The 16,174-nt window shown below is 39.2% G+C and overlaps 1 protein-coding gene across 2 annotated transcripts in view; it reads right to left on the minus strand.

Moving 5' to 3' along the window:
• Positions 1–16,174, minus strand: part of SLC10A6 (solute carrier family 10 member 6) — a 48,861-nt gene that overhangs the window by 3,494 nt on the left and 29,193 nt on the right. Inside the window, exons 2-6 of one of the 2 annotated variants that reach the window (XM_060655682.2) lie at positions 13,385–13,503; positions 8,621–8,709; positions 8,043–8,192; positions 5,403–5,578; positions 1,945–2,102 (exon numbers count right to left, since the gene is read on the minus strand). In XM_060655682.2, the coding sequence (XP_060511665.1) occupies positions 1,945–2,102; positions 5,403–5,578; positions 8,043–8,192; positions 8,621–8,709; positions 13,385–13,503 (692 nt within the window). The remainder of the gene's footprint in view (positions 1–1,944; positions 2,103–5,402; positions 5,579–8,042; positions 8,193–8,620; positions 8,710–13,384; positions 13,504–16,174) is intronic. The other variant, XM_078445938.2, reaches the window with a different exon arrangement.

Genomic DNA, 16,174 nt, shown 5'->3' on the forward strand with positions numbered 1-16,174 from the left:
ACTTTAAAACAACAACTGTAAAGACAGACAAGGACATTAAATAGTGACAAAGGGGTCAATCCAACAAGAGGAGATAACATTTATAAATATATATGCACACAACATAGAAGCACCTAAATATATAAAGCAAATATTAACAGACTGAAAGAGAGAAATTATCAGCAATATAATAACAATATGGGACTTTGACACCCACTCACATAAATGGTTAGAATGTCCAGAGAAAAAATCAAATAAGAAAACATTGGCCTTAAGTGACACATGAAACCAGATGATGTCAACAGACATATACAGAACATTCCATCCAAAAGCAACAGAATACATATTCTTCTCAAGAGTAGATAGAACAGTCCAGGACAGATCATATGTTAGGCCACAAACGTCTTAATAAATTTAAGATTGAAATCATATCTAATATCTTTTCTGACCACAGTGGCATGAAACTAGAAATTAACTGCAAGAAGACTGGAAAATTCACAAATACGTGGACACTAAACAACATGCTACTGAACAACCAGTGGGTCAACAAAGAAATCAGAAGTGAAATAAAATACCCAAGACAAACAAAAATGGAAATATAGCATCCTAAAACCAAGCTCACGGAGATAGGCATGAGCCAGAGGCAGGGGTGGGGGGTAGCAGGGTGGGGGATATCAGTGAAGGGAGTCAAAAGGTAAAAACTTCCAGTTATAAAATACATAAGACATAGAGATGCAATGTACAATAGGTGACTATAGTTGATAACGCTATTGTATAGCTGAAAGTTGCTGACAGAGTAAATCTTACAAGTTCTCATCACAAGGGAAAAAAACTCTATGTATGGGGCAGATGTTAAATGGACTTATTGTGGTGATCATTTCATAATATATACAAATTTGAATCATCATGTTATATACCTGAAAGTAATATATTGTATGTCAATAATACCTCAATAAAAAAAAGAGGAAACTATGGAAGAAAATCATTTGATGTATCAAAATGGCTATTTTTATCTGGAATGGACCATTTGTGATTGAAATATTCATCAGGTCATTGATGGCTCATCCATTCAGTCAGTCAGTCAGTCAGTTAGCAACACCTGTGGAATGCTTCCTGTGAGTCAGATGCTCATCTGGGTGCTGGAAGATACCTGGGAATGAGCCAGACATGTTCCTTCCCTCACAATCTCACCAAGGAGAAGGAATTAAAACTTGGATCTAAGACCAGGGAGATTTATTCTGCTAAGATTTATCTTATTTTCTGGTAAAATTCAACCCCAAGTATTCCTTACATTGATTGTTATATTAGCAATCAGTTTATAATCAGTTATACCAGTAATCTTACACAGAACCTATTCCCTGATAACAGTGAAAATTTACAATGTCCCAAGATTAAAATATATGTGTGTATGTACATATCTATGTCTTTTTTAATTTACTTTCTGTGAACCTACCTAATTACGGACTCTAAAATGATGTATATTTGGCTGTATGGATAGATACATATGATACATATGTATGCAAATATGTATTTCAATATCTGTGTATGTATTATATTTCATAGTTGAAAAATATTTCACAGACGTTCAGAACAATTCTTGCTCACAGAAGCATTGTGAAATAACTTGGCATTTGGAAGACCTCATGACTCTTGATGAAATAGAACAAATGTCATTTTGAAGATAAATTATTGCTCATGGAGACTTATCAAGTCCTAGAACCTAAGTTCTAATAGTGCATTGTCTTTTATGAAGCATATTTGTTTGTAATTATAAGCTCACTGTCACATGTTTTTAATGTTTTTCTGTGAAAGCAAAGGATCTTGTTTGTGCTCTTTATTTTCTCCAGAAATGTCAGGTTAAAAACGTATCACAAGAGTTGCACATGCATGTTCAGATTGAAAAAGAAGTTTGTGGCTTGGGTTGACAATTTTCAATCACATCTACACAGTGGAGGCTCTACTCACCTGCAACAATGAGAAATCCATCCAACAGCTGGAAGAGTCCATAGGCCAGTGGGAAGCTAAGCATCTGGACCAACTGCTTGGCAGTGAAAGATAACTGGAGCATGGTGACGCACATCTGAATATTCTGAGCTCCAGTTTCTAAGGAAATCGTCCTGCATCTACCAATGAAAGAATTTTTCAAGAGTTACATACTAGAATTAGGACTCTTCTTAAATTTTTCTCATATATATAGCAATAAATGTAAGCTATGAGCTTAGGCCACTAAAACTGTTTACTCGCAGGGCGCCTGGGTGGCTCAGTTGGTTAAGCCTCCAGCTCTTGATTTGGGCTCAGGTCATGATCTTACAGTTCGTGAACTCGAGCCCTTCTTCTGGCTCGGAGCTGACAGTGCAGAGCCTGCTTGGGATTCTCTCTCTCCTTGTCTCTCTGCCCCCCAAAACATCTACTTGTTTCATAATAATGTGCTGAATGTGCCTGTTCTGTGGGTGGTCTTCTCTCCAAGAGACTCTTTGGAGCAGGATCCCAGGAACCCCACCCTAGGAATCAGGGTGGAAAGACATGATATACACACAGGAAAGGCCCAGTAACAACACAAGACAAAATATGATGGAGGGTCAGGGAGATGCTATAGAAATTCATAGAAGTGGCATAGATGGTTAGAGAAGGCTTCACAGAGGCAGAGGGGAATGAAAGGGTGAGGGTGGGAGACGCATTTCATATGGGACAGTGACTGAAATTAAAGATCCAGGGACAGGTATGACCTGCACCTACCAGGAGGTGGTGCATATGCTGTAAGCCAATCTGTGTGGAGTGCAGAGTTGGAGATGAGAATGGAAAGATGAAATAGGTAGGAAAAAGTATAAGCTCAACAACACTTGAAGGTAAACACAAAAACCCTAAGTAAAAACCAAATGTCTAAAACCAAATGTCTAAAACTCTTTGGTGAAAGAGTTTAGGAGCACGTTTTTTTCCTACTTTCTATTTTTCTATATTTTATTGGTTTCCTAATTGGAAAAAAAAATTCAATAAACCTCACTTGAAAAATAAAAACCAGGAGAAAGTAAAAGGAAGACATAAGCAGGACCTCATGGGCTGGGTTAACTGATTTGTCTGTCTGTAATTTATAAAGGGGATCTGCAGGTTTCTATAGATGGAAGTGAAGAGGGAAAAGAGGTGTTTCAGAATACATGGGGTGCCTGGGTGGCTCAGTCGGTTGAGTGACCGACTTTAGCTCAGGTCATGATCTTGCAGTCTGTGAGTTCGAGCCCCGCGTCAGGCTCTGTGCTGATGGCTCAGAGCCTGGAACCTGCCTCGGATTCTGTGTCTCCCTCTTTCTGTCCCTTCCCCACTCATGCTCTGTCTCTCTCTGTCTCTCAAAAATGAATAAACATTAAAAAAAAATTTAAAAAGAATACAAACCAGCATCTCTATGCAAGTGGGTTTGGAATAGGGAGGTAACAAGGAGAAGGTAATATGGGCATGAAAACATTGGTACAGAGCAAGCTCTACCGCTCTTATTTTATTTCTATTTACTCTCTTGCTTGCTATGCTTTCTTTAGACCACTCTCACTCCTTTCAGACCCCTGTCAATTACCTGATATCATTAAGCTGCAAAGGTGGACCTCACATCTGGACCATTCACAAGGCAAATGCAGTGTCTCCATCCTGATCTTTCTCAAGCCATCAAGTATGGAGAAAACAAGATTGTTAACTACACTTTGCCATAGGAATACTTTCTCTCCAGATCTGATTATATTTCAACCACTCAACAGCCTGTGTTCCTAATTATTGGCTTTGCAAACAAACTCCAGGTCAAATCCTAACTCCACCACATGCTGGCTCTACGAACTTAGTCAAGTTCCTTAACGTCTTGAAGGATTTGCTCGTCTGTAGAATGAGGGTACTAATAGTAACTACTTCTCAGGCTCATAGTAAGAAGTAAATGAGATACCATAAGCAGAGCCTCACTCAGTACCTGGGATAATCCTAAATGCTCCCCAAGTAGACTAGAAACAGATTTCTTCTACAAAATAAACATCAAAACACACACCACTTTCTATTCTCTTTGACTTAACTCAATCTTTTAAGCATTTTAATTTCTCAAACTCCACCTTCTAAGTTCAACACATAGCTCACGTTTCTTCAATAATTCTTTTCTGACTTTAGAGATAGTACATACTCATTGAAAAACTCAGGAAATATACCAAGAAAATATTAAGAAACAAAAATTACTCTTTTTTTTTTTTTTTCAACGTTTTTTATTTATTTTTGGGACAGAGAGAGACAGAGCATGAACAGGGGAGGGGCAGAGAGAGAGGGAGACACAGAATCGGAAACAGGCTCCAGGCTCCGAGCCATCAGCCCAGAGCCTGATGCGGGGCTCGAACTCACGGACCGCGAGATCGTGACCTGGCTGAAGTCGGACGCTTAACCGACTACGCCACCCAGGCGCCCCCAAAAATTACTCTTAATCCTACTACTCAAAATTAAACACTCTTAGCATATGGTATATTTTTTCCAGTATTTTTCCATACATAAAATTCTTTTGCTTTCTTCTACAAGGTGGGAATCAAAATGCTTACTGTTTCCTATTCTCTTTTAAATTTATCTTTTAAGTATTTCCCAGAAGCATTAAAATTGATGCATCATAGTCCATCACATAGATACCTCATGAATTAAATATCTCCCTATTGTCAGATATTTAAATTGTTTCTATTTTTTATATTTATAAATAAAACTGCAATTAACATCCTTGCACATCAATTTTCGTGTGCTTATCTGACAGTCCTAGATTCAGGACAGATTTCTAGAAGTAAAATCACTGAGTGAACAGCTATAAATATTTATAAGGCTATTGATATGACTAAGTTGCCTTCCAGAGAGTTTATACCAATTTACATTCCCTCCAACAACTCATCTCCAGACATAACAACATGGAGTATTATCATTTTTAATATTTCACAATATTTATAAATTATATGCCCCAGCTTGTAATGACAATGTATCAGATACATTCCCATCTTATATCTCCAGTTTGCCCTTCCTCCTCTTGCCCCTTATAATTAGCACTTTTACAGAATTTGGCACAAACAATGGATAAATGCTTAATCTGGAATTTTGCTCATGCCCTAGAATGATCTCTATATTTAATGAAACCATCTCACCCCTATCTAATTACTAGGATAAGAAGAGAAATGTGTCCAGATTTCAACATTTGGTGTTAACACCCCAATCCTAATTTCACAGATTACAATTTCCCATCACTCCAGCCTTTGTTCTCATTTACGCAAGAAGTACTGTGATCTTTTCACTCTCTTTATGAGGAGTCATCCTGTTCCATCCACCTTGTAAGTCAAGACTCTTAATGTCTCCTGACATAGCCTGGCAGCAAAGCCTGCCAGTGGCAGTGTGTTTACTTTAACTTCCTCAAAAAAAGTGTACGGATAATTTCACTGTACCTCTGCCAAGATTGGTGGGTAAGAAGTGCCAGCAGAAAGCCCGTGACATGGCCAATCAAAGGGAAGATGAAACTGATGGTCAGAAGAGTGATGTCTGAATTCCAAGATCCTTTTGCCAACACCACACCAGCAACTGCGACCACCAAAAGGAGGACCCCACCAACAATGGCCCCAATCTAAAGCAAACCAACAAAATAAGTACATGTAAACATCATGTTCTCTCAGCTCTAGGATGCAAAGTCCATCACTGCTTCTAAAAAGCTGGGAACTGGGGCGCCTGGGTGGATCAGTTGGTTAAGCATCCAACATTGGCTCAGGTCACCTTGGGCTCTGTGCTGACAGCTCAGAGTCTGGAGCCTGCTTCGGATTCTGTTTTACCCTATTTTTCTGTCCCTCCCCCACTCATGCTCTGTCTGTCTGTCTGTCTGTCTCTCTCTCTCTCTTAAAAATACATAAACTTCAAAAAATAAATAAAAATAAAAAGCTGGGAACCAAGAAGTTTTGGAACAAAGACAGGACTTACCACCAAATCCAATCTCATTTTATAGAAAAGAAACCTAAGTTCCAAGGTGGTCAACTGATTTGGCTAAACTGGAAATTCATGGGGCTCAACACGATTCCAAGTCTTATTTTAAGATTAGTATTTTTTCCCTGGAAGTAGATTTTGCCAGAAGGATTGGGGAGTGGAGTTTTTCAAGGATAGGACAAATATGTGAAATAAGCAAAATGTAACAATAAGCCTCCACCATCCCTTCACACACTTCCTAGATCCCTCACTGGTACCCTCTTGTCTAAGATTTGTCCTGCCTGGCCGTCTGCCACTCTCTTCCTATCACTTCTTCAACTACCAATGGATTCCTACTGCTTTTATCCCTGTTCTTCTCTCCTCCAAATAAAATTTACCCATTCTTTACTAGATAATCTGGGCTAATATTATTGGAATAGAGGTACTAACACATAACTCTTCCCTCTCCCAAATGAATACTGTTCTTACTTTTGTTGTTCAACAAAAAAGAATTTCCAATAGTTTGAGTTTTAGATCAGATGGCGAGAAAGCCAGACCTAGAATATTTGGAGAAAATTAGGATTTTGACAAGCTCCCATTCCATGTAGACCATAAACTATAACCTAGTTATAGCCTCAACCTGGATTTGAAATGATTCAAGACGTGGAGGAAGGTGGTCATGGGGGAGCAGAACAAAATAAAAATAACCCAATGCACCAGAGATGTTCTCTGGGTTTATTTTTACTGGTCGAATACAAAGACAGACTGGGCCTCTGCTTAATGGGAAGATGCCGGAACACGCAAGAAGACCTACAGTTGTCAAAATCCCTCTCCATCTTTCTATCAAAAAAGGATCTCAAAGTTTTAAAAGTCACCAAGAGCAATTTGTTCAGAAAATGTATCAGATCTAAACTTAAAAGAGGACCAAGAACAGACAATGAAAATATATCAAAATAATGATTAGATTAGTCTAGTTTTTTACCAAGGTGCTCTAGAATATTTATGCTTATTATTAAATTTTTTTCTGCCAAAAATCCTATAAAACAGGCAAAAGAAAGGGGTTTTAGATCTGCTCTCTACAGATAATATAAGTGACTACAGAAAATTTATCTGATTTCTCCATTGACACTGAGGGACTAATAGAGGATCTGAAAACACCAAAATTGTAGGGTTTTTTATTACAGTACCTGAAAAGTACTAATAAAATAGAGTACTTGACAGTACTTCATCAAAAATAGAGTATTTGAAAAGTAAGAGGTTCCCACTGTTATACTCTGTCCTCTTATTTTGTAAGTAAAATTAAAACCATACACGGCCACATTGGAAATTTTCTCCTACTGAAATAACAAAGTCACCCACTGACACACAGTCGAAATGTACAACATTTAAGCCTTCCTCCAGTTCTCTGTGCTCAATTGATTTGTCTGCTTGTCAATCCCTCTTCCCGCTCTTGATCTCACTGGAGGAACAGTGAGAGCTGTTCAGTCTTGTGCCAAAGTGAGAAAGCAGCACCCATTTGTGCAGACAAGTGGAGGGGCAGCACTCCGTCAGGGGGAGCCAGACAGCAGGAACTTACACTGAACCAAACCATAAACCCCAAACTAATATGACCTGAGATGTATTTGTTGAACCTTCAATTAGCCCCAAATGTTTATTTCTTTATACATGTAAAATATAAGTAAAGCATTTTAAAAATCTTCATAAAGCAGCACATAATGGAATCTCACATCTTCTAAAATGATACATAATTGTAAACACTGAAAACACCCTAGGATATTGACACCTTTGTTGAGAATGCCTCGAGATTTAAAAGTCATTTTTAGATATTTTTAAAAGTCATTTCAGAGATATTTTTAAAACAAGGACATTTGCTTGTTTCTCCAGCAGACAAAAGCCAATGCTGGAAAGTCAAGAGGAGGTAGGAGGTTCCAGTTACCATCATTCCATGACCAGACTCTTCAATGCATTCTGCATTTCATTCTGACAGCTTTTCATGTGGTCAGCAGCCACAGCAGTTGTTCATGTGTAGAGACTACAACATCGAAGCTTCCCCAGGAATGCTTCTGAAAAACAGCCCTACTTTTTCATGAAAGCAGCCAATACTCTTCAACACCAGGGCTCTATTGCATGCACACCTGAGCAGCTTTCACCTCGAGAGCACTCATGTGGAATCTTGTGAATAGATGGGCTCTGGGTTCTCTCTGGCCACACATAGGCCTTGGCTTTCCTGTCACTACAGCAAAAGTCCCATTCTTGACTGTGTCCATAAGCCTCAGTGTATGGGCCTATGGGAATGACAGAGAATGGCTGAGAAGAGTGGAGGAAATATGGAGGTTAGATCAAAAAAAAGCAGAACTGGGGTGCCTGGGTGGCTCAGTCAGTTGAGCATCCTACTCCTGGTTTCAGCTCAGGTCATGATCACAGGGTCATGGGATCAAGCCCTGCATCAGGCTCCACGTTGAACATGGAGCCTGCTTGGGATTCTCTCTCTCTCTCTCTCTCTCTCTCTCTCTCTCTCTCTCTCTCCCTTTGCCCCTCTCCCCCTAGACTGCCTCTAAAATAAAATTAAATTTAAAAACAAAAATACAAAAAAACAAAAATTGCTGGGCGTGTGGTTGTATCTGACTGGCCAGTCTGTTACAGTCATTGTCAACATCTGTCTTTCCAGTGTCTAAGTCTAAAGATACATTAACTGCCATGTGGAGCTGCTTACCTTGAGAATGATTTTGGATTGCTTGGGCCACCTATAATTCACATAGACACCAAAGGCCACAGGGATGGTCAGGCACACAAGGGTGATTCCTGGGGAGAAGAAAAATCCATCAGATGATATCTCCTCTTACCTTGACTGCCCAGTCCTCAACAATTTCTAGTTCAATTAGATATAGGCTTTAATTAAAGCTTCATTTTAGAGGTGCATGGGTGGCTCAGTTGGTTAAGCATCCTACTTTGGCTCAGATCATGATCTCATGGTTCACGGGTTCAGGCCCCACATTGGGCTCTGTGCTGATAGCTTGGAGTCTGGAGCTTGCTTTGGATTCTGTATCTCCCTCTCTCTCTCTGTTCCTCTCCTGCTTACACTCTGTCTCTCTCTCCCTCTCTCTCTCAAAAATAAATAAACATTAAAAAAATTATAAGCTGCATTTCATTTCTGCATCCACCTCCAAATATAAAGAAAGAAAACATCTTTGGAAGACAGCCTTTGAAGGGTATATGTTACCACTGAATGCCACCATTCTTGTTCCATCATTTCTCTCTCAAAATCCCCCTGACAATCACATGGAAATTTAGAGACAACCAGAAATGTAAACATTAGAAAACAGGCAGACTCTGCAAAATTCTTTGGTTGCTATGCATGAGGTCACCTCTCTACGACCACAGCTATTACTTCCCTATGTGAAGCCAATGGGCCATTTGTTTCGCAAAGTAAAGAATACCTATTGCAGATATAAAAAACAGCATCTGTTACACATACCAAAGAATTTCTCATATTCTGCAAGTGTGGCCAGGTAACCTAAAGGTGGGTAGAAAAAAAATGCCTTTTAATTAACACAAGTGAGTAAGGCATTGAAGGCAGGCTCAGGAGAGCAGAGGCCCACTTGCCAGCAGGATCCACACACTAACCTTTTCCAGTGTTGTTTTCCAAATCTGGCCAAATGCCTGCAATACTGGCTCCAAAGTTACATGAGTTGCTCATAATATGTTGGGTTTTAATTGTTTACAAGTGCCTTTTAGAATATATTATCAAAACATAATATGTTAATTTACTGATCAGAATAAGTTGTGCATAAAATCACGATTTCCTAAACTAGGATTTCACTCAAATTTTACAAATTTAATGGGCTCCAGCTGTCATTAGCACATGTTTTTCAGCTATGGGTCATGGTTTGTAAAGCCCTCCAAGTGATGACTAGAGACTCCAGATTAACACTTTAGACTTTTAAGAATCATAATTTCTGCCAATTCTCCAAAAACTCTGAGCAAACGAGAATAGCCATCTCATTTTACCAAGGTTTCCTTCTAAGCCTAGTAAGTAAACTGAGATCTCTAGGGAAAGGGCAGAGTTTAATGAGAAATGACAATCAGGAAAGCAGATATGGAAGAGATATGGATACGGTTGTGACCTGTGAATATGCTCTCTAATAATCAATAGGAATCATTCATGCTGGATCGGTAAAGATATCAAGATTCACAGGCCATGTGAAAGGTGGAACTGTAGGAACTAAAGTCTCATTAGACCCACTGTGATTCAGTTAACCAATGGCATTACAGTGAATTATATATGGTGTTTTTGGTGTTTTTTTTTTTTAATAAACAAGTTCTCTTTCTTTATTTGCAAAAATGAACTCTTGCAGTGTTAAGAGCTTGGCTTTGCAGTCATATTCCCAAGTCAGAATTTCAGTTCTTTGCTGACCAGCTGCACATTCTTAGCGAAGTTAATTAACCTCTATCATCCTACAAATCTAGGAAATGGAACTACTAATAGAATCAATGTGGAAGTGTTATTTAAAGAATTAGATCGTTTATTTTTTATTTTTTATTTTTTTAGAGAGAGAAAGAAAATGAGTGGAGAAAAGGAACAGAGGGCGAGAGAGAGAATCTTAAGCAGGCTCCACATTCAGCACGGAGCCCAGTGCAAGGCTCAGTCCCACAACGCTGGGATCATGACCTGAGCTGAAATCAAGAGTTAGATGCTCAGGAACATGACAAGGATGTCCACTCTCATGGACATCTCTGTTATTCAACATAGTGTTGGAAGTCCTAGCCTAAGCAATCAGACAACACAAAGAAATAAAAGGCATCCAAGTCAGAAGGAGAAAGTCAAACTTTTACTCTTCACAGATGACATGATACTCCATGTGGAAAATCCAAAAGACTCCATCAGAAAACTACTAGAATGGATACATGAATTCAGCAACATCGCAGGATATAAAATCAATGTACAGAAATTGGTTGCATTTCTATATATCAATAATGAAGCAACAGAAAGAGAAATCAAGGAATCAATCCCATTTACAATGGCACCAAAAATACCTAGGAATAAGCGTAAACAAAGAGGTGAAAAATCTATACACTGAAAACTATAGAAACTTATGAAAGAAATTGAAGAAGATACACAAAAAAATGGAAAAACATCCATTCTCATGGCTTGGAAGAACAAATATTGTTAAAATGTCGATACTACCCAAAGCAATCTACATATTCAATGTAATCCCTGTCAAAATAACACCAGCATTCTTCACAAAACTAGAACAAATAATCCTAAAATTTGTATGGAACCGGAAAAGACCCCAAATAGCCCAAGCAATCCTGAAAAAGAAAACCAAAGCTGGAGGCATCACAATTCCAAACTTCAAGCTATACTACCAAGCGGTAATCAAGACAATATGATACGGGCACAAGAACAGACACATAGATCAATGGAACAGGATAGAGAACCCAGAATTGGATCCACAATCATATGGCCAACCAATCTTTGGCAAAGCAGGAAAGAATATCCAATGGAAAAAAGACAGTCTCTTCAGCAAATGGTGTTGGGCAAACTGGACAGCAACATGCAGAAGAATGAACCTGGACCACTTTCTTACACCATACACAAAAATAAACTCAAAGTGGATGAAAGACATACATGTAAGACAGGAAGCCATCAAAATCCTAGAAGAGAAAACAGGCAACAACCTCTTTGACCTCAGCTGCAGCAACTTCTTACTTGACATGTCTCCAGAGGCAAGGGAAACAAAAGCAAAAATGAACTATTGGGACATCATCAAGATAAAAACTTCTGCACAGCAAAGGAAACAATCTGCCAAACTAAAAGACAACCGACAGAAAGGGAGAAGATATTTGCAAGTGACATATCAGATAAAGGGTTAGTATCCAAAATCTATAAAGAACTTACCAAACTCAACACCAAAAAAAACCCCACAAATAATCCAGTGAAGAAATGGGCAAAAGACATGTCTTCTTTTCCAAAGACATCCAGATGGTTAAAAGACACATGAAAAAATGCTCAACATCACTCCTCATCAGTGAAATACAAATCAAAATGACAATGAGATATCACCTCACACCTGTCAGAATGGCTAACATTAACAACAGATGTTGGCAAGCATGTGGAGAAAGAGGATCTCTTTTGCAGTTCTGGTAGGAATACAAACTGGTACAGCCACTCTGGAAAACAGTATGGAGGTTCCTCAAAAAGTTAAAAATAAACTACCCTATGACCCAGCAATTGCACCACTAGGTATTTATCCAAAGGATGCAGGAGTGCTGTTTTGAAGGGGTACATGCACCCCAAAGTTTATAGCAGCACTATTGACAATAGCCAAAGTATGGAAAGAGCCCAAATGTCCACCAACTGATGAATGGATAAAGAAGATGTGGTATATACATACAGTGGAATATTACTTGGTGATCAAAAAGAATGAAATCTTGCTATTTGCAACAACGTGGATAGAACTAGAGTGTATTATGCTAAGTGAAATAAGTCAGTCAAAGAAAGACAGATATCATATGATTTGACTCATATGTGGAATTTAAGATACAAAACAGATGAACATAAGGAAGGGAAGCATGGGGCGCCTGGGTGGCGCAGTCAGTTAAGCGTCCGACTTCAGCCAGGTCACGATCTCGCGGTCTGTGAGTTCGAGCCCCGCGTCAAGCTCTGGGCTGATGGCTCAGAGCCTGGAGCCTGTTTCGGATTCTGTGTCTCCCTCTCTCTCTGCCCCTCCCCCGTTCATGCTCTGTCTCTCTCTGTCCCAAAAATAAATAAAAAACGTTGAAAAAAAATTAAAAAAAAAAAAAAAAAAAAAAGGAAGGGAAGCAAAAATAACATAAAAACAGAGAGAGAGAGACAAACCATAAGAGACTCTTAAATACAGAGAACAAACTAAAGGTTGTTGGATGGGCGGTGTTGGGTGGGAGGAAGGGCTAAAGGGGTGAGGGGCATTAAGGAGGACACTTGTTGGGATGAGCACTGGGTGTCATACATAAGTAATGAATCACTAAATTTTATTCCTGAAATTATTATTATATTATATGTTATCTAACTTGGATTTAAGTTTAAAAAAATTTTTTTTTAATTTTTTTAACGTTGTATTTATTTTTGAGACAGGGAGAGACAGAGCATGAACAGGGGAGGGTCAGAGAGAAGGAGACACAGAATCTGAAACAGGCTCCAGGCTCTGAGCTGTCAGCACAGAGCCTGATGCAGGGCTCGAACTCACGGACCGCAAGATCATGACCTGAGCCGAAGTCGGCCACTTAACCAACTGAGCCACCCAGGCTCCCCTTAAAAAAATTTTTTTTTAATTTTTTTTGGAGTTGGACACTCAACTGACTGAGCCACCCAGGCTCACTATCCAAGTAGTTTATTTTAAAATCCACATAAAGGAGGCACATAATAAACAATGGCATAAACAATTGTATTACCATCACCATTACTATTACTGTTCCATTTCACAAGCCCAGTACAGACCTATATTCTGATATGGAATGGTGAGATTCTGCTCAAGATTCCAGGATAAGGTGTAGAGATACAGGCAGAGCGGCATCATTCCCAGGGCAGCCACAGTGGAACAGGTCGTCATGGTGATGCTGAAAGTGAAAATAAAAGGATGCATAAGAGGAAGAGTTTGAAATGATGAAGTCCTGACCAAAAGCAACTCCCAGAGCATACCTTAGAGATCACATGAGGTGAGTTACTTGAAGCTCACTCCTATCTTGTTATTCAACAAATGACTTCATATGTGACCCAGAAAAAGATTTCCAGCAGTATTTGACGTTCATCAATTAACTCCTATTTACTTAAGAATCTACTTGTTCTAAATGTTCTGCCAGGTCCTAAAGGGTTTTTTTCTTTATAGAGTTTTTTCTATTGAGATATAATTCATAGACCATAAAATCCATTATTTTTAAAGTGTTTTCAGTACATTCACAAGATTGTGCAAAAACATTATATATTTCTATACTTTTTTCATCATCCCAAAAAAGGAACCCCACCCTCATTCTCTTCTCCTAGCCACTGGCAACCAGTAATCCACTTTCTGTCTTTATAGGGTTTCCCATTCTAGACATTTCATATGAATACAATCATAGAATATGTGGTCTTTTTGGTGTGTCTGGCTTCTTTCACTTAGCATAATGTTTTTGAGCTTCATCCACATTTTAGCATGTATCAGTACACCATTTCCTTTTTATGACTGAATCATATTCCATTGTATGGATAGACCACATTATTTCTGCCCATCCACTAACTGATAAACATTTGAGGTGTTCCCTCTTTTTGGCTATTATGAATAATGCAGCTATGAATATTTGTGCACGATGTTTTGTGCAGACATATGAATTCAATTCTCTAAGGTGTATACCAGGAGCAGAATTGCTGGATCGTAGTTTAATTTTTTGAGGAAATGCCATTTTCAAAGCAGCTGCACCATTTTACTCTCTGCCATCAATATATGAAGGCATTCTGTTAAAAATTTTTGCACAAATATTCATGAGGAATATTAGTGTGTAGTTCTATGTTCCTGTAATGTCTTTGTCTAATTTTGCTACCGGGATATGGGAATAGGGCAAATTTGCCACAAGGCTAAGTGTTTGCCCAGTGTGAAGTGCTATAAATATCTGTCAGAAGAGGGTATCCAAATACCACATGCCCTAAGTTTCCCATTGGATAGAGAAGGGACCCCCACAGCACAGATCCTCAGAGCAAGCTGGACAGAACCAGCAAAGTTACAAAACCATAGCAAAAAAGAATTGATATGGGATGCTAGACTAAATTAAAAGTTCTCTTTGGGGCACTTTCATGGCTTAGTCAGCTGAGCATCCAACTCTTGATTTGGGCTCAGGTCATCATCCCAGGGTCATGGGGTCAAGCTCCACGCTGAGCCAAGAGCCTGCTTAGGATTTTCTCTCTCTCTCTCTCCCTCTGCCCCTTTCCCCTGCTCACTCTCTTCTCCCTCTCTCTCTCTCTCTCTCTCTCTCAAAAAATTCTCTTTGAATTCTAGTATTGTATAACCCCATGATTATAGATAGGAATTGAAGTAGAGTGAAAAAGTAAGATTTCTAGACTTCAAAATGGTGGTGTGATTGACAGAATAAGTGGTCACTTAACATCTGAGAGGACATGTTAAATTAGGGATGACAACAGAACATCCACCAGAAATATCCCAGGTAGGCAAAGGAAAACTCAGGACTGCAGCCACCAGAAATATCCCAGGTAGGCAAAGGAAAACTCAGGACCACAGCTGCTGTCATCACTAGACACACAAATCCGGCCATCTTGGGAAGTGAAATGTAGGTGCAAGAGCTGAATGAACCAAATCCAAACAGCCTGACAATAGCCAAGCCACACAACTTCACCAGGAAAACAAAGGTGAATGATCAGAACAGAGTTTTGGTCTTTGTTGAACAAAGCTGGGATGATTTCTGATAGACAACTGGGTTTGTTTATCTCTGTCATTATTGAGATTATCTCCAAGTGAAAAAGATAACAAAGTTAGTGCTGTGGGTCTGGAAGATTTGCAAATACATAATATCTAGAGTAAAAATCCATCAGTTTAGAACCTTTAAAGACTCTGTATCTTGACTACTGTACTTTTATTGCATCCTATCAAATGTTATCGCTTCATCAATTTATAATATGTTGTTTCTATTTTTTCTGACTAATAAAGACTTGTTTTCCAAGTCTCTACATGTCTTAATTGGAGAACAGGACTTAGTCACACATTAAAATGCATAGCTTCAGTGCAAGGGGTAAAGCATGCATAATGGGACCAGGGGCATGGGGAGCAGAGCCGTGGAAAGAGCTCTCCTGCTTTGGACTGGGGCCAGAGAGGGGCCACCGTGCATGTAAAGAAAGACAGAGAAGCGAGTGGAGAGCTAGGAGATTACATTCGATGAAAGCTGAGAAAGGAGAGACTTCAAATGTAGGCTAAAAGCCAAAAGTAGATCAAAAAGGATGAAAACCCAAGAAGTCCACTTAGGACCATCCAACCTTCCCCAGTGTTTTGTGCCTCTACCCCAGAACCATCCTTTCCTCCGCTCACCTCCACCCCCGGCTCCCAAACCCAAGCTGCCTTTTGTCCCTGTTTGGATGACAGAACCAGTGAAAGAATAAATCAAAAGGAAATGGGTAAATGGAAATGAGAGATCCTTCAGGCCAACAAAATATTTTCTAACTGATGGGGAAAATTACACAATCTGTCTAAACATGCACAAACTGCTTCTAGACACTGTTAATGCTGCTCTATTCAATGAGGTGAGG

The sequence above is a fragment of the Panthera onca genome, chromosome B1, assembly GCF_046562875.1.
Source record: "Panthera onca isolate mPanOnc1 chromosome B1, mPanOnc1 haplotype 2, whole genome shotgun sequence".
Taxonomy (NCBI): Eukaryota; Metazoa; Chordata; class Mammalia; order Carnivora; family Felidae; genus Panthera; species Panthera onca.